Source organism: Drosophila virilis, unplaced genomic scaffold (assembly GCF_030788295.1).
Source record: "Drosophila virilis strain 15010-1051.87 unplaced genomic scaffold, Dvir_AGI_RSII-ME tig00000356, whole genome shotgun sequence".
Lineage (NCBI taxonomy): Eukaryota > Metazoa > Arthropoda > Insecta > Diptera > Drosophilidae > Drosophila > Drosophila virilis.
Genome location: NW_027212810.1, coordinates 1,677 through 25,000, shown reverse-complemented (window position 1 = coordinate 25,000; position 23,324 = coordinate 1,677). Strand labels below are relative to the sequence as shown.

Genomic DNA, 23,324 nt, shown 5'->3' with positions numbered 1-23,324 from the left:
TTATAATTTCAATATCGATATTCGAAGTAGTCGACTTTCTTGTATCGAGTTTATATATCTATTGATATTCCACCCGATCAGGTAGTTTTACCATATAAAAAGACAGCATGTTAAAAAAATTTGTGTGTATTTATTAATACAAAGAATATATATATTAGAGCTAAGAACAATTTGATACAATTTTGCTTACCGGCTACAAAAGTAGAAGAAATGAAAGGAAGCACACAAAAAAAAAAAAAAAAAAATGTAATAATAAAAAAGCAAATATAGGGATTGCTCATTATTGCATCATCATGACGTGCATTTGTGCAAGAAATTAAATAAAGCATAGAACAAATGACAAGGACAAAAACAAAAAAAAAAAGGAACGAAAACATGGAAAAGTGCAAATAAAGAATAGAGTGGAAAAAGGTTAGGAGGGTACATGTAGACAAAGGCGTTCACAAAACGCTCTACTTTCTCTTGGCAGCATCATCCCCCTCGGGCGCCTCGTTGTTGGGACTCGAGAAAATGTAATTGTCACGCCCGGAGATGCCCGTACCGGCGGCATCGCCCAGCCATGGATAAACATTGGGGCACTCGCGGCACGTCTCCATGTAGCGAGTATCTGTCAGATTTTGCTCAGGTATCTTGAATGGCAGCGCACACGTTTGCCAAATGTTGCAGGGCTTGGGCGCGACGGCAATATTTTTGTCACACTTCCAGGACTCGATTTGACTTACATCGCGCAGCTCCTTGGGATCAGTCATATACTGCAGCATTTGGGTGACGGTCAGTATGTAGACGTCGGGTCTGTAAATCAGAGTAAATGCAAATCGAACAATTCATTAATCACAGTCTCATTTCTATATTGATAAAATAAACGATAACTATTATAAGATTAAATCGTCATTTTAGTTATTAACTAATTGTGAGAGTGATAACAGAACATTACTCAAACAATTTCTAGAAATTAGTATAATCCCAACTTAAGGCCGATACAGCTTGGAATCGACCATAGTACATATACACAGCTTTCCATTCGCACAAAATGGTCGCTCACAGGTGTCTGACAAACGGATGTACCAACATCAACAAGCGAGTCAAGGCAAAAGAAAACTTTACAGCATTCTTTTGCTCTGGACCCAAACCTCTTTGTCGCTGTCCCACTCTTTTTGTCCAATTCTCCCACTCGGCTGTTTGCAGTCCAGGAGGCGTTTCATCATTCTGGCACGCATTTTCAAGCATCTCATGCAAACAGTAAAACGCCTGCCACTGGCTGCCGGCTTCCTGCTCCGGCTTTCTGCCACATCTACAGCTGTGAGCGTCGACACCAGCTCAATGTTGAAAGTCATTCACACTAATTAAAAACTTCGCACAATTGTGCGAGAAATAGTTTTGCAGCAGCTGCTATTCAGTTTAGCTTCAGCTCAACCCGCTTAGTTTCGCCCCAGACCCGATTTAGCATTCAATCTCTTTTAGCGCAATTGGCGCGCACACACACCTGGACCACACCTGCATATGGTCCGAGTCCGATCATAATGGCAGCCAACTGCATACGACCAACTTCTGTCTTAGTTTAACAACATGCAGATGAGATATTGAGAGAGTTAGCGAACGCGAGTGTGAAAGAGTTCGACTCATATGCCAGAACTGAATGCGCAATGTCGGTTCATCGTCTCGTTCCCTTCATGCCACAGCCAAATGATTCGAGTTGCAACTTTAATTCACTTCAAATAGTATGTTGCTTTGTTTTCTTTGCCACCTAGAAAAACCGATTAGTCAAGTTGCTTTAACCTTATGTTTGTCTACATTTATCTGCATGAGTTCAGAAACACGCGAGTTCTCGTTCTTATATTTCTTAAAACTCTTCTAGCTATTAAAGCTTATCAGAATGTTAATGCAACTGCTGAATATTTAACTATGCTTCAGAAATAGAGCGTATTTTTTCTTGATTTCTTGTCAGCGGACATAAACTTTGCAAGGGATTTAACTGGAACGAGATATAAATTCCATTAAGTCTTCTTTGCGTACATTTTTCACTTTTCTTGTTAATTGGGTTACTCATTGCCCTGAAACTAAGATTAATCATCGGCTTGCCCAAGAAAAATTGTTGATGGTTCGAATCACGGTTCAAATCAACTTCTTTGGGTCCGTTCACGAAGATTGCTTTCCACATTCTGGGATCTAGGCTTTCCTTCAAGCCTTGGCCTGCCATACACTTTTCAATGTTTTAGGGTAACAATTCAATTAAATTATAATATATATAAATTATATAAGATGCGGGCTTCATTTGAACTCTAACCAAAATGATCATATGCTTAATACTGGGCCAAAACTTGCTTGCTTTCTTTATATTTTGAATCAAACCATTTCTGAAAAATTAATGGTTCGGCTTGGTTTTCAGATTGGCACAATTTGAACAATTACCTTCGTTCGAACCGGATCTCATCCGTTTTATTGAGAGTATCAAGTAACATATCTCATCTGATCATATACCGTATTGATTTTCATATCCGTTCATTTAAAGTTTCTGTTTAGAATCGGATCACATATGCTTTATATAAATTATGGACTTGCATATCCTTTTATGTGAAATGGGTCATTAGAAAAGCGTGGCTCTGAGTCGATTCGCGTTGTTCAAAGTATATTGTTGTATAACGCGAAATGTTGCTTTCCTCTTCGTTGTCCTGCTCCAATATATCTATTCTCTGACAGACGCTTTAAGTGCGTATGTGAAGTAAATATTTCGAATATTCCCTGTGGTATGTGGAAAGTACTTTCGTAGCTCAATTAGGTTTGAAATTATGGGAGCATGTATTTTGATTTCATTAAAAATTACATAAAAAATAATGCGGATATAAAATGAGAATTATGATGTTCCACGCTTGATGGCCGGCCAGTGGTTCAGTGAGTGGCTCATGCGCCATTTTCATTTTCATTTTCATTTTGATTTTCATTTTGAGGCGACCCGATGCGAGGTTACCCGACTGAATATGCGTGGGGCAATGCTGACAAAGTGCGATGCTATCAGCACATAACTTCATTATGGAAGTTTTGTGCTTCCTCCCGCCATAGTACACGCTGTTGGCACTTTGATGCCGCAATCTCCCTTAACCTGAACCTCATCCCTTCCAGCCACGCTGTGTTACAGTGTGTCTCTCTCTCTCTCTTGGCTGGCTCTCATGTTGTTTTTGTGCGTTTTAACATGGTTTTTAGTTAGCTACGGCCCAGCGCTTTGCCCCGCTTTGCCCAACTTTCCCTTGCCTTTGCTCGCTTTGCACCGTCCTGCTGATTGTTTTCTTTGCCAGCTCCTCGCTGTGCCCAGAGCCCTGAGAGCTCTGAGCTCGATCTGCTGCTGCCGCTGTCGCTGTCGCCGTTGCTGTGCCTGCGCAGATATTTTTCAAAATGAAAGTTTAACAAAATTAAACTTTTCTCATTAAAACGTGCAATTTTTTTTTGCTCTCCTGGTCTCTGGCTGCGCTTTTTTCCTTTTCTGTTTTTTTCTGCTGACCACAGCGTCGCCATTGTTGGGCATTGGCTGAGATTCGGGATACCGTCGAGAGTTGTGCATATGGTTGAGTGACTGCCAGTGCTATTGGTATGCTGGCTGCTGCGCGGACGTCGCATCAACCTGTTCCAGATCCACGCGACCGCTGTCCGTGTCGGGTCCCATCACGGTGGCCGGCAACATGTGCCCTCCTCCATTGGGCGCCATGGAGTAGCAGCATATGCCGCTTGTTCAAGCAATTTTTATAGCAATTGCCAATATTGTTGTTGCTGTTACTCTTGTTGTTGTTGGTGTTGTTGTTGTTGTTGTTGTTTTTGTTGTTGTTGGTGGGGATGCTGCTGCTGTTGCCTTTGCGTTTTTCATCTACTCGTTTTGTTTCACATCTCTCGATTTTCTCGTTTTTTTTTTTTTGTTGCTTTCTTTTAATTGAATATAAAACTTGCCAGCGGCAATCGGAAGCGCACTGCAGGAAACGCCAGCTGCCCATGTGTTTGTGTGTGCGTGTGCATGTGCATGTGCCTGCCGAAGTTGGCTTTCAATTAAGAAAACACCAACAACAAAAAGCCAGAGCCGAGATATACATTTATGAAAAATTGAAAGCCTCGTGCGTAGATAACAAAATTGCACACGAGTAGAGATGGAAGTAAACCGTCCCAGCCCAACACGAGCACGAAACTAACTTTCTCAGACACGCACGGGATAAGTCTACCATGGCACGGCACAGAAATGCACAGCCAAACACCGTCGAAAGTAACTTGCTGCTCTTTGTTTTCCAGGAATTTTCCTTGTCACAGGATAGCAGAAGATTTTGGATTTCATTTAAAATTAAATTTAGCTCATATTTTGGCCAAGAAAAACACGGCCCAGGCTCATCGCTGAACACTAACTTTTCTCAGGAAAATGCCTAGAAATAAAAGGTCAACATGCGTGTTGTTGTTTTTTTTTTCCAGCTAATGAAGTCAATAATATACGAATTGAATTAAGAAACTTTTAAACTGCTTAGAAATAATATGGAATCTTCCGCGAACATGCACAGCCAAAGATGAGATTGAGTCTGATTTTCAAGCAAGTATGTGAAGTGAAAGTTAGCACCAATAACAACTTACAAACCTAGTTAATCTGCTTAACTATAAATTTGAAGCTCTACTTACAATTCAAGCGCCCAGTCTAAGAATTTGTGCAAGCCATTTTCCAATGGCTTGGTTTGGAACCAGTTTGTATGGAAGGGCATCATGTAGGGTGCCTTATTCTGTTCATAGTAGCGCGAAAAGTCCTCTTGCAGCCATTCGAACACCTCGTTTTCGTCCAAATTATGGAGCACACACTGATCCATATAGGGGCAGTGACCGCCCTCGAAGCCCTCAACATAATGGGTATTCAATGGCACCTCCCACACACCCGGAAAGGTGCGCGATGGGCAGGTGCCGCTCTTGCACTCGTGCGAGATCTTAAAGTCCAGCGTGTACGGCCAGACGGGCACTGGAATTGGTGGCACAGTTATGGAGCTATCGTAAATGTAGCCAAAATCTTCCAAAACCTGTAAGATTATGTATAAAAAATATAATATTATATAAAACAGAAGCTGAAATTTCACACCAATGCACACACAATTCGCTGTATCAACAGAACGTATTGCAAAATAACTGATTCCTATCTTAAATGCCTGGTTGATATTATAATAAAGCGCTCTTTATGCTCGCGTATCTTGATTATTTCAGCCATTGAGGGCGTCAACAGACCACATTCCAACCCACATTCCGGCGACAATATCATTACCCATTCATCAACATCATTATTGTCAAGCTCAATGCAACAGATAATATACTTTGTACACACACATATTATCGCATGCAATTTAATGCGCTTTGACACGGTCACGCCCACCTCTCATCGCCCATCGCCCAACGTGCGACCATCAGGTGACGCTTATCACAGACATTTTAGCCCATTATGTTTGCAAAGTGATCTGATATTGATATGTTTTTAAATACGACTAGATTTGCGGCCTGCGAGCACTAACGAGATGATAATGATAACGCTGGCTGCTACCACTGGTGGTGGATGATGTGAGTGGTGCGGGTGGTGTACGCGAACCGTTGTGTTGTGACATTAATGTGTCGTCTTGTCGTGTCAAGCAGACACTCTGTGCCTGTGTTGGGATGAGCAGCTGCTGCTGTGAACCTGTCCGGGATTCTTTTTTTGTTGAGATTTCTTATAATTACGAGAGTTTAAATATGCATGCATAACTGGGAGTTTAGCCTTAAGTGGAAAACAAGCGATAATCAGTCAAGATGTTTAAGGATGTAAAAGTATTGATAATCGATAGAGATGCGTAGAGCCGTCGATAATCGATAAGCATTAAGACCATCGGTTATCGATATCAAGACTGCGCTGCTAATACTATCAACTCGACTATTCTTTGTTTTTATCGAAACGTTATTTTGTTTTACATATAGTTTTTTGTATTACACAGCATTACTTTTGATTTAAATATGTTTTGCATATTATTTTTATAGTTCTTCTTCTCCTATTAGAGCTAGAGACTTTTGTACGTACAGTACAAGCTTGTTACCGATATTCGATAACTTGGCCCGTTTATAAGCAATCGATAAGAATCTATATGGAAATCCCGTTTCGAGCAAATCTTTTAGGTTTTAAGAGACAGAGTACCATAATTCGAGCTGTATAGTTCTCTTTATTTTTTTTGCAAACAAGCGTAGCGCAAGCTTCATTTTGGTGTTGATAGAAGAGGGTTCAGGGTATCCCCTAGTCAGGAACTCCCGACTAGAGTCTCCCACTTGTCTTGTTTCATTTAAGCCCCAACTAGATGAGACTCGAAAGCTTACTAATGAAATGTGCGCTGTCTATAACCATTAGAGTTCTCATCGAACAGTACTTTTCAGATTCACTTCGGTGAGTTTCTAATGATACAGCTGATAATTGCCAATCAATTATGTGCATTTGTGTTGTGGTTGGAGGTTGTATTTCTTGTATTTGTATGTGCATGTGTGATGGACACTTGCACACAGATGCACTCACCTTGTATTGAGTATTGCGGCCAGGCTTGAGAAATGGTGCACGCATGCCAACCACATCGTTCGCGGACACATTCGCAAAGTGACGCAGAATTTCACGCATGCCAATCATTTCGCCGACCCACTCCTCGTAGCCCTTGTCCTGGAGTCCCAGCTGCTGTGAGATGCTCTCGGTTGCGATTTCGTGACCGGCATAGCCCAGATGCTGGATCTGTTGATAGTTGCTGCAAAACAAATAGACAGGAGAATTGTGAATAGCAATTAAGTGATGTTCGTGCTGATAGCAAAAGAAGGCAAACAATTAAATCAAATACGAGACCATCAAAAGCAGCGCTTAATGAAGGGTCAATGGCTAAATGAGTCAACAGTATATCAGTAGGTCATCATAAACTTTTGTACACACACAGTACACACACACACTCACACACCTTTCTCTACAGTAAAATACAAAGAGATTTCGCTCATGCCCATTTCGTCAAAATATAGGGAGACTTTTTTGTTGCTGAAAATTTGCAATGCCAGTCTCTATATGGAACTGACAGTTTATTCAAATTCAGCAGAAGTCGGAACTGGAAACACCTGAATGTGGCTTAACTATACAAAGCTAAGCAGCCTGCAAATAGAAGTTCTAACAATGCCAAATGCATTTATAAAGCTCAGCCATAAAGCTATGCGTAAGTTGGGGGAAAACTAAACTATTCTCTATATGTATATTTTTTTTGTAGTCTATTAAAGTTTTTGGCTTTTTGTACCCTATGCAGAAAAGGTGGGTGGGTATGTGCATAGCAAAAAGACATTCTCATCTTTCCAAAGTTGCTAAATTTGCTTAATCACAAAAGGCTTAAAGGCTGCGTGTAGTATATTTGGCATGTGGTTTCTTGTACACCCAGCAAAAATATATAAACAAAACGAATTAAAATTAAATTAACTTAAATTAAAAATAAATTAAATTATTTTATATTTATTTTAAATCTGAGTAATGGGTATCTGCACGAGTTGAAATTCAACAAGTTGTTTATTAGGGAATTTTGCCCACAATGTTAATAAAAATGCGCACACTTGATGAACAAACACAAAGACCCCCTAAAGGCAAGACAGATAGAAAGAGAAAGTTGCCCAGTTGCAGTTGCTGCAAGCAATTGTGTGAATATCAAAGCCGACTGACGGATGTGGCTGGCACACCACTTCAGCTTGCCAAGGAAAACAAATTACGCGCAAAACAAAACACAAAGCGGAAAGCAGGAGAGACACGGGAACGAACAAAAAAACAAAAAAATAAAAAAAAAGGTGGAAAAGGGGCGCGAGAAGGCACTGGAACAACGGCGAAGAGGCGGAGACCAGCAGGGCAAGGACACACGGGGAGGCGCGGCGACAGCCAGAGCGAGCGCGACGGCGGGGACGCGAGCGACGAGGGAGGACGGCGACGGCGACGGCGACGGCGAGCGACGGCGACGGCGACGGCGACGGCGACGGCGACGGCGACGGCGACGGCGACGGCGACGGCGACGGCGACGGCGACGGCGGCGACGGCGACGGCGACGCGACGGCGACGGCGACGGCGACGGCGACGGCGACGGCGACGGCGACGGCGAGGCGACGGCGACGGCGACGGCTACGGCGACGGCGACGGCGACGGCGACGGCGACGGCACGGCGACGGCGACGGCGACGGCGACGGCGACGGCGACGGCGACGGCGACGGCGACGGCGACGGCGACGGCGACTGCGACGCGACGGGACGGCGACGGCGACGGCGACGGCGACGGCGACGGCTACGGCGACGGCGACGGCGACGGCGACGGCGACGGCGACGGCGACGGCGACGGCGACGGCGACGGCGACGGCTACGGCGACGGCGACGGCGACGGCGACGGCGACGGCGACTGGACGGCGACGGCGACGGCGACGGCGACGGCGACGGCGACGGCGACGGCGACGGCGACGGCGACGGCGACGGCGACGGCGACGGGCGGCGACGGCGACGGCGACGGCGACGGCGACGGCGACGGCGACGGCGACGGCGACGGCGACGGCGACGGCGACGGCGACGGCGACGGCGACGGCGACGGCGACGGCGACGGCGACGGCGACGGCGACGGCGACGGCGACGGCGACGGCGACGGCGACGGCGACGGCGACGGCGACGGCGACGGCGACGGCGACGGCGACGGCGACGGCGACGGCGACGGCGACGGCGACGGCGACGGCGACGGCGACGGCGACGGCGACGGCGACGGCGACGGCGACGGCGACGGCGACGGACGGCGACGGCGACGGCGACGGCGACGGCGACGGCGACGGCGACGGCGACGGCGACGGCGACGGCGACGCGACGGCGACGGCGACGGCGACGGCGACGGCGACGGCGACGGCGACGGCGACGGCGACGGCGACGGCGACGGCGACGGCGACGGCGACGGCGACGGCGACGGCGACGGCGACGGCGACGGCGACGGCGACGGCGACGGCGACGGCGACGGCGACGGCGACGGCGACGGCGACGGCGACGGCGACGGCGACGGCGACGGCGACGGCGACGGCGACGGCGACGGCGACGGCGACGGCGACGGCGACGGCGACGGCGACGGCGACGGCGACGGCGACGGCGACGGCGACGGCGACGGCGACGGCGACGGCGACGGCGACGGCGACGGCGACGGCGACGGCGACGGCGACGGGCGACGGCGACGGCGACGGCGACGGCGACGGCGACGGCGACGGCGACGGCGACGGCGACGGCGACGGCGACGGCGACGGCGACGGCGACGGCGACGGCGACGGCGACGGCGACGGCGACGGCGACGGCGACGGCGACGGCGACGGCGACGGCGACGGCGACGGCGACGGCGACGGCGACGGCGACGGCGACGGCGACGGCGACGGCGACGGCGACGGCGACGGCGACGGCGACGGCGACGGACGGCGGGCGACGGCGACGGCGACGGCGACGGCGACGGCGACGGCGACGGCGACGGCGACGGCGACGGCGACGGCGACGGCGACGGCGACGGCGACGGCGACGGCGACGGCGACGGCGACGGCGACGGACGGCGACGGCGACGGCGACGGCGACGGCGACGGCGACGGCGACGGCGACGGCGACGGCGACGGCGACGGCGACGGCGACGGCGACGGCGACGGCGACGGCGACGGCGACGGCGACGGCGACGGCGACGGCGACGGCGACGGCGGGCGACGGCGACGGCGACGGCGACGGCGACGGCGACGGCGACGGCGACGGCGACGGCGACGGCGACGGCGACGGCGACGGCGACGGCGACGGCGACGGCGACGGCGACGGCGACGGCGACGGCGACGGCGACGGCGACGGCGACGGCGACGGCGACGGCGACGGCGACGGCGACGGCGACGGCGACGGCGACGGCGACGGCGACGGCGACGGCGACGGCGACGGCGACGGCTACGGCGACGACGGCGAGTCGACGGCGAGCTACGGCTGACGGCGACTGCTACGGCTACGTGCTATTGCGACTGTGCACTTCTACGTCGATACTGCGACGTCTACTTCTACTGCTATCGTCTACTGCGACGTCGACTGGACTACTTCGAGTACTGCGACTTCTACGTCTACTTCTACGTCTACTTCTACTTCTACTTCGACTCTACTTCTATCTAACTTCTACTTCTACTTCTACTTTCTACCTTCTACTCTACTCTTACTACGTCTACTTCTACTTTAACGTCTACTTCTACTTCTCATTCTACTTCTACTTCTACTTCTACTTCTACTTCTACTTAACAAGAATGTGCTATGCACAATGCCCTCAAAAGGCATTCCGGCAACAACAACATCAACAACACAACATAGAGAGGTAAAGTTGCGCCCGAAAGTATGTAGTAGTTTAAAATGCGTCAGTTTTGCGAAGTAGAAGCAACAAACATAATTGCTCATATGTGTGTGTGTGTGCGTGTGTGTCTGTTTGTGAAATACATTTCTTGGCAGGGCGGGGCAGTACGTAGGCAAGAAATTTACTGTGCACAAATAGTTTTTGGGCAAAACACAAAATAAAACTAAAACAAAATTTAACAACGAAAAAATGTAAATAAAATTATGAATGTGTTTTGTCTGTCGCTCTTTGTTAGCTTGTTTCGCATGCAGCAATAAAACAAAAAGAGAATAACGAATATGCATTTAACTATGAATGTATGTGTAAAACAACAACAAAATTGCATGTATATTTATTAAACATTTCACTCAGTCGAGAGCGGGGTCGGAGTCGGTGTCTGGCTGCAGGAATCTGACTGCCATCATCGCCCTGCGCGTTTGTGCATGTGTGTCCCTCACACACCCTCTGTGTGTATGTGGGCGTGCTTCAGTTCTGTGCAAACAAACTGCGCAAATATTTCGCAATGAAATTACGCCCTTAAGTCAAAGTTTTGGGCTCTGCAGTGGCTCAAAACGAAAACGAAAACGAATACGAAAATATAAAAAATAAAACAACAGCAGGAAAAACGCAAAGTAAAAATAATGAATGCTATGCTGACGCACTTTAGCCTATAGAATGACGTACCCAAGGCGGTGACACGCCCACACACACACCCACACATACACACACATGCATCCACTTGCATGCGGTGGAGGCCTCGACAATAGCGGGCACAAACTACTATCTGACATCGTCAAAAAGTTCATGCAAAAATGTGGAAATGTGAAAAGTTGTTGAAATGCTCAGGCACAGGCCCAGGCCCAGGCCCAGGCCCAGGCCCAGGCACAGGCAGAGAACACACACACACACACTTAAGAGGGGCAGCTTGGTGTCGACAATAAGCGCTGCTCATGTGTGCGTGCGTGTGTTTGTGTGGGTGTGTTAGGTAGATTTATTGCATGACATTTCAATTGTTAGACAAACAGCTGGACGAGAACTGAGCTGGGCTATAACTACAACCAAAAGCTGTACTTGTAGTCAAGGCCGAAAGACGCTGAGAAAACAAAAGGAACGTGCAGCAGTCAACACTGTGGCGTGGTCGAGAAGGGGCGAGCTGGGGCAGGGAGGGGCGGTGCAATACTACCCTTTTTCTTAGTTATCCGTGGGCGTGGAGCGTAGGTGAGCTCCTGAGCTGGGGCACAAAATGTTGGCAGCAATTAACACTGTGAACGCAGCAAACACACAGCAGAAGATGCAAAGCAAGTGCTCAAAATAACTGACGAAACATGGCTACATGGATATGCTAGACACACACACACACACACACTGACACACACTGTGACATTTGATGAATTTCCTTTTGGCCTTGTCGCGAGTGTCAAGAGACAAATGCAGTTTGCGTCAGGCAACCGAGGTCTGGCCTCGGCACTGGCCCTCGTTCCTGCGCCCATTGTTTATGACAATGCTCATACGCAACGTTGCACCGGACAAAATGCAAACGAGCCACGCCCACTCGGCTGTGTATACCCATTTACAGCGGCTTTTGGTTTTCTATTTTGGGTTCTTTTTTATCATTTTTTTGTCTTCTTAAATTTGGAGCCGCACTCAACTCGTTTTTCTTTAATAGCCCATACAACAGCAGACCCACACACACACATTTACTTGCTGTCTTTTTCTTATGTGGTAGTGTGTGTCTGTGTGCGTGTGTGTGGGGGGGAGGAGGGGTGGCGGTGGGGGTTGTATGTTGAGTGGTTTGGCCTCTGCCCTGCTGCGGCTGCTAACAAGTTCAATTTGCATTTAAAAAGGGAGAAACACATGTAATCTCAACGATTAGAAATTGTTAGCATTGAGCAGCACACGCACACACCCACATACACACACACACACATACAGCAGAAGCAGGGGCTTTCACACACATACACACACACACACACATGTCTGAGCAAATATGCACGTAGATATAGTGAATAAATGAATAACGTTTGTGCCCCAAAATGCTGAGCCGCCAGCTGCTTGAGGGCCAAGCGAAAAGTCTTTTGGAATTTACCAGCAATCAAATATTATATTGAAAATATTTCACAAAACTACTGCATAACAATCAAAAGTAAATATCAAATTAATAATGGGAATAGCATATTGGTATATTTATATTTAATGTTTTTTTTTTTACGATATTTTTTATTTTAATCTAAATAATTCGTGCCGTAAAATGGTTGTGCTTAAAATATTTCAAGTTTCCGACTACGTTTCAAAGCTTTTGTTGTTTAAAGCAAGCAATCGAAATTTATTTATGGGAAAAACATATTCTATTCTTATTGTTAGCGTGGCAATTATTTTTTAGTTCGTGTGCATATTTATCACGTGAATCGATTGCAAAGCGAAATAATTGCAATTAATAACAACTCAAACATGTAGCTATCATAACTTATTCTTATTATAAAGTATTATAAACACTTTATTGCGTTTGTTTTGTCAACTTTATTAACGACCCACGCATAGTTCACTTTTTGCTTTGCAGCCCCTCGCTGCTTTCTATTTGCTTGTTTCTATTTCATACACATACAAACGCACACACACACACCCACGCAGACTCTGGTGCACACATACACACATATGCATATTTTTCTTCAATTTGTTCCTGGCAGTTGCCGGCTTACTGCGGCTCAGCCCTGGGCCCAAAATGTGTGCAATGTTCGCATGCAGCAATTTCTTTTAATGTGCTTTTAAAAGCCAAATCTACAGGTTCCTGCCCCGCCCCTAACGCAGCTTGTTGTTGTTACTTCTGTTACTGTTGCTGCTGCAGTTTATCCAATACTCTTTCCTTCTCCCTTTGCCTGACCACTCAGCGAGCTGGACACATTTTTCGTAGCAATGGGCTTTTGTTTTTATTATGCCTTGCACCAAAAACTAACTTAATTTGCATGCACCATATTGTGCGTACAGAAGTGTGTGTGTGTGTGAGTGCGTGGGTGTGCTTGTGTGTGTGTGTGCATGTTTGGTCTGCCCATGTGCCTAACGAGCTTGCTTCAGCTTGCAGCAGGCATAAAATCACATTTATATATGTATATACATATATAAAAAAAAATACAAACGCCCCCCAAAACAACGGGCGGCTGCAGCTCAGGTCTCGTTTTCAATAAAGCTTTTCGAGAGAGCCGCACACGCATAAGGTAAATTGCTAGAGAAACAAGCTAAAGAAAGCAAAGAAGAAAAAAAATGAAGAACAAAAAAACAAAGTCAAAAGTGAAATTACAAAAGAAAATGAGAAGAAAAAGTGTTCACATGGAAAAGTTATGGCTAGCTTGCTGGCCTCGGCCTGCCTTGCCTTGCCTTGCCTGGGCTTGGTTTGACTTGGCTTGGCTCCGCTCAACTGCTGGGCCATGATCATCGTTGTTATCAACACCAGTTAGGCAATAAAAACAACAACAACAACAGCTCGACAGTATTGAGTGTGGGCTGATGGGCGAACAGTTGGTCTGCTTGTTGTTGTTTTGCGTGCTTAGCTGGGTGCAGTAGTTATTACAAGAACGACTAATAAAAGTAGACAACTAAAAACAGAAAGTACATGCAGCCACATAGCACACACACACACACAAGCACACCCCCGCACACACATATACCGACACACACATGCAAGGGCGCACACTTGGTAAAAAACAAGGTCTAGTGCAGCGTGGTTAGGTACGTCGTGAGTTTCTCTCCTGGCCAGCTACTCAAAATATACATGTATACATACAAGTACATAAAAAGAATGAGAGTGTTGCTGCGACTTACAAATGCTCTACAAATTTAGGCAGATTGTGGGCTTGATTTTCTCGAAACTGGCTTTTCACAGCTATGAGCTCAGGGTATTTATCGAGACTTGGTTCAATAGTTGAATTCGATTGTTAAAAAATTAGGTTTAGATTCCGGAAAAACGGGTTAAGTTTCGGTTCATGGCATTTTGGGCTGAAAACGTTTCGTTTCAAAATCGGTTTGCCGCTTTTCTCGAAACTCGAGTTTAATGTTTACTGTTGTAAAAAATGTCAAATTACAAATATATGCATAAATCTAATTTACACTCTGGCCCATGCGCAATATACTAGACGCACACACACGCACACAGGCAGACACTCACAAACGAATACACACATACAGGCGCACAAATTGCAGAAATGGGGCACCTGCAAGGGCTGTTAAAGTGTCGTTGGGTTGTTGTCATAGTCATTGTCAACGTTGTCGTTATCTTTATTTCGCATCAACGACATTGTCATCATCATCATCATCCTCATCAGGGCGTCGGCTGCAGGCCAAAGCCAGATCAGGCCAGGCCCAAGCCTCATCATCATTGTCGACAACAGCTATTGCAGTAACAGGAATAGCAACAACAACAATGACAACAACAACTACAACAATTGCTGTAGCAGCAACAGTAACAGCAACATCAATGCCTTCATCAACAATTTGCAGGAGAAAAATGTATAAAAAAACGAAAACGGCCAAAACAGGCAGGAGATGAAAACGCAACACACAAAAACACTTTAACACACACTCGCAGTGTTTTGTACACACAGATACACACACACACACCGACACTCACACACTCGCACACACCGACACTCACACACTCGCATACACATAGTGCTTGAAATTTGAGAATTCGGATATTAATGTTACGGCTACTTTGCAACAAAATTTTAGTACGTTTTGTATACCAAACCAAATTGTGTAGAAAACTCAGCAATTACACTAAAATGGTACATTTAATTGGATTGATAAAGAGATATTGAGTTGCAAGTGGAAGCTTCAAGTTAGTCGTTAGCTTAAAGCAAATCACGGCGCACTCTTCAAAGTCAAAATGACCCAAGTGCTGTGTGACAAAAATAAAAATGATTCAATTTCGTAATCTTATATTTTACTCTGCACATTTAAAATGCGATCAATTTTAGCGAGGAATATGTTTTATGATTACAATTTAGATCTGCAGCCAAGGGAACTCCCTTCAAATTGTGGCAAGTTGCAAGCAACTTGCGGGGTCTATCCCTAGAGCGAATATCGTGTGGCAATTAAGTATATTGCGTATACGCAATGTGCGCCACTCGAGAAATGGAAAACGACATTGTTAGCGAGAGCGAGAGAGACCGAGAGAAAGAGATAGAGAGAGAAAGAGGTAGCAGGGGGAAGATAGGCACTGTAAAAGAAAACAGTTTAAGCAAATTAAAGCAAAAATATGCATAAATGACAATGAAAAGTTATGCAGCGGCATTTACTTGTAGATGCAGCTTGGTTGCGTTGCGAGCAACTTCTTTACAGCTGCCTCTTGATGGAAACTTAAAACTTGCAATGCGTGGCGCGTGGCGCGTCGCTGCTTTAGTTGTTGTTGTTCTACTTCTTCTTACTGCTTCTTGTTGTTGGTGGCATGAAAATTTCGCTAAAGCATTTGTGGGCCTGGGGCTGGCGTTGGAGAGGTCTCGGCTTGGGTTTTTGGCCAGACAGCTGCTCAAAAGTTGTTCGGGTCATTTAAAAAGTTTAAAGCTAAAACTGGCGGGCAGTATTAGCATTAAAAACGGCAATGTGTCTGTCGCTGACAGACTTTGCGTGGTGGCTGTTAGAAGTGGAAATCTGCCTACCAGCGCGACGCAGTCAAGGTAGATCCGGGCCACCGAAATCAGAGCTGTGCTCAGCACAGTGGGGCAAGATTAAGTGATAATTGTAATTGCAAAATGATCAATGGAAACGAAGCAGAAGAATAAGAATATTAGAATATTATTTAGATAAATCGAATGGATGGGGCGCAAGCTATTTATGCTTTGGGGCCCAGTCTACATAAGTCAAAGGATTTTAATTTAAGATGAAATCATTTTTGGTTTGGATTAAGGTTCGGTTCATGTTAAGAAATAAATCGATATTCCGTGCTCGAACCAGCTCTCCTTAAGTCCGCTTTGTAGTTTAATAATAATCAACATTTCGATAACTTAGCTATAACGCGTCGCTAGCTTTTGCATCATACAACAACTATTTTCTACACTGTGCGCTAATGTTAACTGAGTAGAGCATCTAGTTTTCCCATAGACTTGCGGATTTGAAGCCAGAACGCGGGCTGTGCGGCCACTGCGTTAGTTAGGCTGTTGCTGGCCAGCCGCTGTTGAGCGATATTAACATCAAGCGTCAGGGGCGTAGATGAAAATAAAAATTAACTTTTGTTAAGATGCCGTGCAGCAGGTCGCTAAATGTGTGTGTGTGTGGTGTGTGTATGCTACAAAGCTACAAAAAGTTCTGAACAGGCAGCAGGCGCGTGTGTTGTGCCTGCAGCTACTTATGACAGGCCAGGCGAGAGGGCAGACAGGTGGGCAGGGCAAAATAGGACGGGGGCCAGTTGGACGCTTGGGCGGAGGCACACTGCCTCACAGCAAAGTTGCTAAGCCCATTTTGAGAATGACTTGGATATTAAACAGATTTTGGTTACGGCTTTTAGATGTTGTGTAGGCTGTGGCCAGATGCAAGCGTTATAGAAATTTTAAATGTCAACGTGTTGAATACGCGTGCCACAGCTCAGTTCAGTTCAGTTCAGTTCAGTTCACTGCAGCTCAGTTCAGTTCTAAGTTCCGTGAAGTTTGGTTCATCTAGGTCGTTATGTAATTGCTTGCGGCTCTGGTTGCGTATTTTGTGGATTATAAGGTTTAAGCGGTGTTAGGCAGCTAATGAAATGTAATCTTAAAGGCGACACAAACACACAAACAGAGACACACACACTCACACGCACATAGCAAATGCCACTCAGACTGACCTGTGGCCTGTGGTTAACACCACATACAAAGTGGCCCAAGCTGTGGCCAAAACAGCCACGCCTATGAGGTTAAGCTGTGGGCTGTGCGTGTTTTATGGAGTTCGCTAAGGCATAAAATATGCAATAAACAAATGATTTGAAGCCTTTCGTTTCGCCATGCTAATGGATGTGCGGTTAATCCCCTGCCCCTATGCTCAAGCTTAATCAATTAACTTGATTTAATTCGGGCCAAAAGAAATGCAATTTCTCACCTGCCGCCAAGGTTTTATTTTTTTAATACCCTTTGATGTATAAAAGTGTATGATGCTTTTGTGCAATTGCACGTAACATGTACTATACACAAGATCAATAAGAATCGATTTTCCGATTAGATTTTTTCAGCATATTCAATTTGGTCTGTTGATTGATACTTGGGTTACTTTCCATCCAAAGAAAAAAAGAAAGCGAGACGAGGGTACTATTATTTTCTCATGTAATGTGTAACGCATAGAAGTATATATAAAGTAGATATATTCTCGTTCAGCGTCAACAGCCGAGTTGATATAGCCGTCTGTAAATCTGTCTGTCTCTGTTCAAACGAGCCTCTAGCTAAGGCTATTGTCTTGGAAAGTAGGAACTTGTCGGATCGGAGCAATTCTTGTACGGAACACTTTTTACTTTATCAAGATATCTTACCTAGCTCGGTATTTATAAGTTTTACTATGCTTACACACATAAAATATAACATACCTGCTATAGGAACGATTGGTCAGAAGAGGTTCTAGTGGAATGGATATTTTCAGATATTTTCATCAAACTCAGCATTAACGAGTTTCAATATTCTCACACATATCTGCAATGCTGTAAGAATATTGTCTACAAGGGTATTAAATTGTCGACTTGACAAAGATATCCTTACTTTCTCGTTTTTTTTTGTTGTTGTTCATTTTGCAATCAGTTGCATTGTTCGCAGGCAATAAACTGCACGGAAAAACGCCGCTCAAGGCAGCAGGCTGGGGCCGAGCACACAAAAGTTTTGCATGCTGGAAATTCGCTTAGCCGCCAGGCTGAAGGACGCGACTCAATTTCAAACGGAAACGGAAGCGGTTATGGTAAGCGCCCACAGAAGTCGCTCATGTTTATTCAGCAAATGCAGCAACTGTCTGCCAGCACTTGGCATCCGCTCTTTGGGCACATCACACCTACTGCAAACACACACACACACACATACACACATGTATGCACACACCCCGTCACAACTCCCGCTGGAGGACAGCTGAATGAAAGAGGCTTCAAGATTTGCGACTGGAGCGAGTTTTTAGTATATTGTTAACAAGTAAAATGAAAACGTAAATGTTTGAAAATTAGATTTTGCCCGAGTCGCTTTTGTTTAGACTTGTGCCTTGGTGCCTGGCCAGCAGTATATATATGTATGTATATATATATATATACGCGTGCGCGTGTGTGTTAGTGCTGTGTGTGCACTGAGGTGTTTGCCTAGTTTGTGGCTTGTTAGTTAGTTAAAAGTTTTGCGTGCAATTAAAATGCTGCGCAAAAAGTTTGCCTCAACATTGTTCTTAATTTTTTCTTGGGGTTTTCGTTTTTTTTTTTTTTTTATTTTTTGTTTTTTATTTGCAGTTTGCTAAAGCTAAATACAAATGAACAGAATTGTCTCCATCTGCGCTGCATTTATATGTGCGTGTGCGTGTGCGTGTGCGAGGGTGTTTGTGTTTGTGTGTGTGTGTATGCTCTAACTGTCTGTTAGTCAGAGCCGCAGTCGAAAAGTGTACAAGTCCTCTGGCAATTGCCTGATTGTTTCCTTAGCCGCCGCAGCGCCGCCGAATGGCAAGAAGTTCGTTATTCAGTTGACATTTTGGCGAACAAATAGCAAACAGCTCGCAGTTTTCTGCTTTCAATTCTCAATTCTCAGCTCCCAGTTCACAGTTCTCATGTCTCTCTTTGCGAACGTGCCAGCGATGACAACTGCAAATGCATATTCTAAGCAGGTGGCCAGCATTTAAGCCCAAACAGATTCTAACTAAGCCGTAAATCACATTGAGTTTATGGTTGTGAAAACGGATTAGTATAGATTTGAATTGTAGAGGGGAATCAATAATAATGATATAATAATAATAAAATCAACAGCTTATTTTATTTAATACTAATTTTTTGTCTATAATCAAGCACTTCTTTGCTTTTAACAAAGTACAGCTTCAAATAAGCATCAAATAAATACCCTTGTAGATATACGTCCTTTGTGCAAAAGCTGAGTCGATTTCCGACTTATTGTTCTCGTAGGACTCATGTGATATAGTAGACCGATTGGAAGCAGTTTTGAACAAATGATAGGCAAATAGTAAAGAGTTCCAGTGGCTAAGTTTGATCCAGAAATCTTAAGAAACAGAAAAGTATTCCATAGAAGAACTCATTTTTTATGCTATAGTGATCTTATGTTGTTAAGATATGCTCATATGCAAGAATAATATTAAACCTTTGAAATGCAGCAAAAAGAAAAGACTCGTGCAAAGTCCTTGGTTGATTGTTTAAAGACTTCAATAAGTGTCTGTTGATGACTCAGAGAATAAATACTGCATAGAGTCGAAGAAGTCTCCTCCCCTTACACATTACATGACAAAATTATAATACCCATGAAGATATAAGGGTATCAAAATAAGTTCAAACCATTTGAACTATAAGAGTTTTAGATGCTCTACATATAAATAGACACGTTATAGGCATTATCAAACAATTTCATTTAATCTTAATTATTTTATTTCTCTGCAGGCCTTGTATATAATTTTATTAAAGCAGGAAATAGTTGAAAAAAGTCGTTGTCATTCATAATAGTTCAACATAAATTCTTGTCGCTTTTTATTGGTTTCGCACACACACACACATATATATTAAGAGGCAGATAGAAAGTGGGAGACGGTTTCAGATGAAACTAATTGCCTCAATAGCCGTAAACAAAAAGGCGCTGCATACTTTGCGGCGCTGCGAATGGCAACTGACTGGAAACTGGAAACTCTGCATGCCAAATCAAAATCATCATCATCATGCCCGCAGCCACTGGCAAAAATCTTAACAAAATAAGCTGAAGAGTTGCGAAGCGCATTAAATCATTTCCGCACTAAAGAGCTCGGCAGCAGCGGCAACGGCAGCGGCAGCGGTGACGGCAACGACGATGGTGTTGGTGGTTGCATCTTGTGGCAAGTTGTGAGTGCGACTGTTGCAGTTTACCACTATTTATGTGCCGTTGCTGCTGCTGCTTTTTGTTGCAAGTCCACAAAAAGAAACGAATGCTAAAAGTGGAATGAATGATAAGTGTGTCTCTTTTTATTTTTCAGGCAAAAGCATAAAAATGATTTGCCCAAAATGTTCATGTGACTGTGTGTATGTGTGCATAAACATATACAAGCTATCACACACACACACACACACACGCATATACACACATACCCACACGCACATTAGTGCACCCATGTGTGTGCCTGTGTAACATATTCAGGCAATTACTGCCATTCAGCACATTTCAATTCAACTTAGAAACTGCCGCCATCCCATATATATATATATATATATATAGTATATTTTTGTATATATATTTATATATGGCTCCGCTTCTTCAACTTCATATATTCTACTTTTGCTGTGGCAAAGTAGAAAAAAGCTTTTAAACTTCACTCAAGATTTTTGCTGTTCACGCTCGGTTCGCAAATTTTTTGACTGTTGCCGCTTACTTAGCTCTCAGGCGTGCCTGGTACAATGGTCAGTTTATGCATTTTTTGCCAGCCTAAACTTGTATATATACCAAAGCTATTTAAGTTCTTGCATATATTATAAATATTATAGAAACTTTGCATATATTATTAATATTATAGGAAATTTATATTTGTGTTTACCAATTTCTTAAAGTTTTTTAAAACCTGGTTAACATTTATGCTCAGGCTCCAATTCGTTCTTGTACCCAATCGGTTCGAGCTCGAAATTCTTTTTTTTTTATTTTTTCTATATGCCGATCCTTGAAGCTGGACAGCTGGCTTTTAAAAAAGCGTCAGTCCTGAATTTAATATAATCGGTAACCTCTAATTTCGCATTTGTTGTTCAAATAAGTAATACAGTAGCACAAGCATTGTCAGAGCCTAAGTATTAATAGGAGTTAATAAATATTAATAAAAGTTTTCGTTCTCAAGTTTAAATAGCATTGGTTTTTTAAGATGTAGACAAAATGTGACGAAATAAACTACGAAGCTAGGCTCGTGAATGTTGCCAAATGAGGAGGGGATAGTTTGAAGCCATGCATCCCATTTATGTTAATTATTCTTTTATTTATTCATTATACTTAATGTAATTTAATGTAATTCAAACATGCGTAATGTAATGTTTTTCGTCATATTCTAGATTCAGATTCTCTCAGTCTGTAAGCATGGCGTATACTTAATGTGAAATCGTTTATCTTTTAACAGCAAAGTGCTAATTAGCCTATGTTGTTGTTTTGCTCACATTATTCAAATGTTATATTGAAGTTTTGATTTTTTTTATTATTTTTCGATTTTAGTTTTAACCTCAGTCTTGTTTGTTCGTCAAATTATTTTTCATATACTTAAACTAATTGGCCCACTGTTGTATGTCATTTTTGGCCAATGTGCGCTGTTGTGTCTTTATCTTCAACTGCCGCTTCATATTCTATGGCAACTGCATCTGCATCTGCTTCTTGTTGGGACTCTACTTTGTTGTGCGTACGTGTATGTGTGTTTGTGTGTGCCGATGTGGCGTTTTTATAAGTCTGCCAAAAAGTAGTTCATATATTTTGGCGAAAATTCGTTTTGCAGTTGACATAACTTTGCCAGCTCCAATTTATCAACAACAATTAGTAGAGCAAAGACGGGCTGGCTGGCTGCCTGGCAGGCTGACTGACTGACTGACTGACTGACGTATGGCAAGTGCTCGCTTTTTGGGGCGTGGCAAGTATGTGACAAGTATTTTCCACAACCATGCACAAAAACTTTGCCCGTGTGTGTGGCAAATAGACCGACTTGACTTGCAACGTGTTGCCCTGTCGAGCTGATGAAGACATTGCAACATAAGCAGCAGCAGTAGCTGCAACATCAGCGTGGCATAATAGCAACAACACGGCGTATGCGTAATATTGCCAAAAATAATTTATATGATTTTGTCAAATTTTGTTTGCCAGTAGTTTTGGGGCCAAGTGTCACCAGAGCTGGCACACCGTCAACTGGCTTATTATTTTGCCAGCTGCGACGCTTGTTAAGTATATTTGCAAATATATTTATATATATATATGCATATATATATAGTTACCTGTATTCGTGGGATAGGAAGAATGTGCCACGTATGTTGCAGCCATTGGGATTCTTGCGCTTGCCATTGAATATTTTCTGATAGTGATCATAATTATTCAAGTTAACGGCACCATCGAACGTCAACATTATAATTTGCGGTATCTGGAAAATAGGTTAGAAAAAAAAAACGGTTCAATTGCGGGAAATACAAATGTAGGTTTCATTTAGTATATATAAAACGTTTGTTCTAGCTGACTGATTGATGATTGATTTTTTGGCTGACTGACTGTCTCACTGATTGGTAATCAACGCGCAAGCTGGGTAGCTGGTATTTTATTTTAGTTTCCTAAGCTATGGAAAATGCCACCTGCGATTGTAAAGAATCGAGAGATGCATTAATCTCTTTGTCTACCAACCGCATATTCAAAGTATTTTTGCCAGCGAAACTTCAGATTAGATATATAAGAAATGTTAGATCTAGTTTCCGCGATCTTAAGATAATCCATTTTTCAAGAGTGAAAAATGCGCGGATAGTTGTTGCCAAGGTATATTTTATCCCCCTAGCTTCAAAGTCATGTTAACAGATTATATTTAATTAAATTCTAGACATATTACACAGTTCGAGCCCAGGTTTAGTCGGAGAATGGGAGGACTGGGCTTGTATGGACAATTATTTCAATGTGTCCGATCGGATCTAACTTGTAAAGCTTTGCAGATTTTGCAACATTCCCATAAAATGTGAGAGAATGGGTTTTGAGATAAGAAGCAATCATTTCTTCAAGCCGGGCCAAAGCCGAGCTGCATTCGCTACTATATTTTATATGTTTAAAGCCAAATGTTAACCGGCAGAAGTAACTGCAAAAGT

General features: G+C 44.2%; 1 protein-coding gene across 1 annotated transcript; it reads right to left on the bottom strand.

Annotated features, from left to right (window-relative positions):
• Nucleotides 1–239: 239 nt before the first annotated feature.
• Nucleotides 240–22,617, bottom strand: LOC116651813 (chitin deacetylase 1-like). Its single transcript, XM_032438883.2, has 4 exons — nt 22,479–22,617; nt 6,530–6,749; nt 4,642–5,027; nt 240–792 (listed from the first exon to the last, which is right to left on the bottom strand). The coding sequence occupies exons 1-4, from the start codon at nt 22,604–22,606 to the stop codon at nt 453–455; spliced, it is 1,074 nt and encodes a 357-aa protein (XP_032294774.2). The 5' UTR covers nt 22,607–22,617; the 3' UTR covers nt 240–452.
• Between the last annotated feature and the right edge of the window lie 707 nt (nt 22,618–23,324).

Bases quoted from the DNA above. Each gene is read 5' to 3' on its own strand.
- LOC116651813 (XM_032438883.2), bottom strand. From the start codon at position 22,606: ATGTTGACGTTCGATGGTGCCGTTAACTTGAATAATTATGATCACTAT. The intron at 6,750-22,478 runs GTAACTATATAT...TTTGTTTTGCAG, and splicing joins TTCCTATCCCACGAATACAG to CAACTATCAACAGATCCAGC. The intron at 793-4,641 runs GTAAGTAGAGCT...TCTGATTTACAG, and splicing joins TTAGACTGGGCGCTTGAATT to ACCCGACGTCTACATACTGA.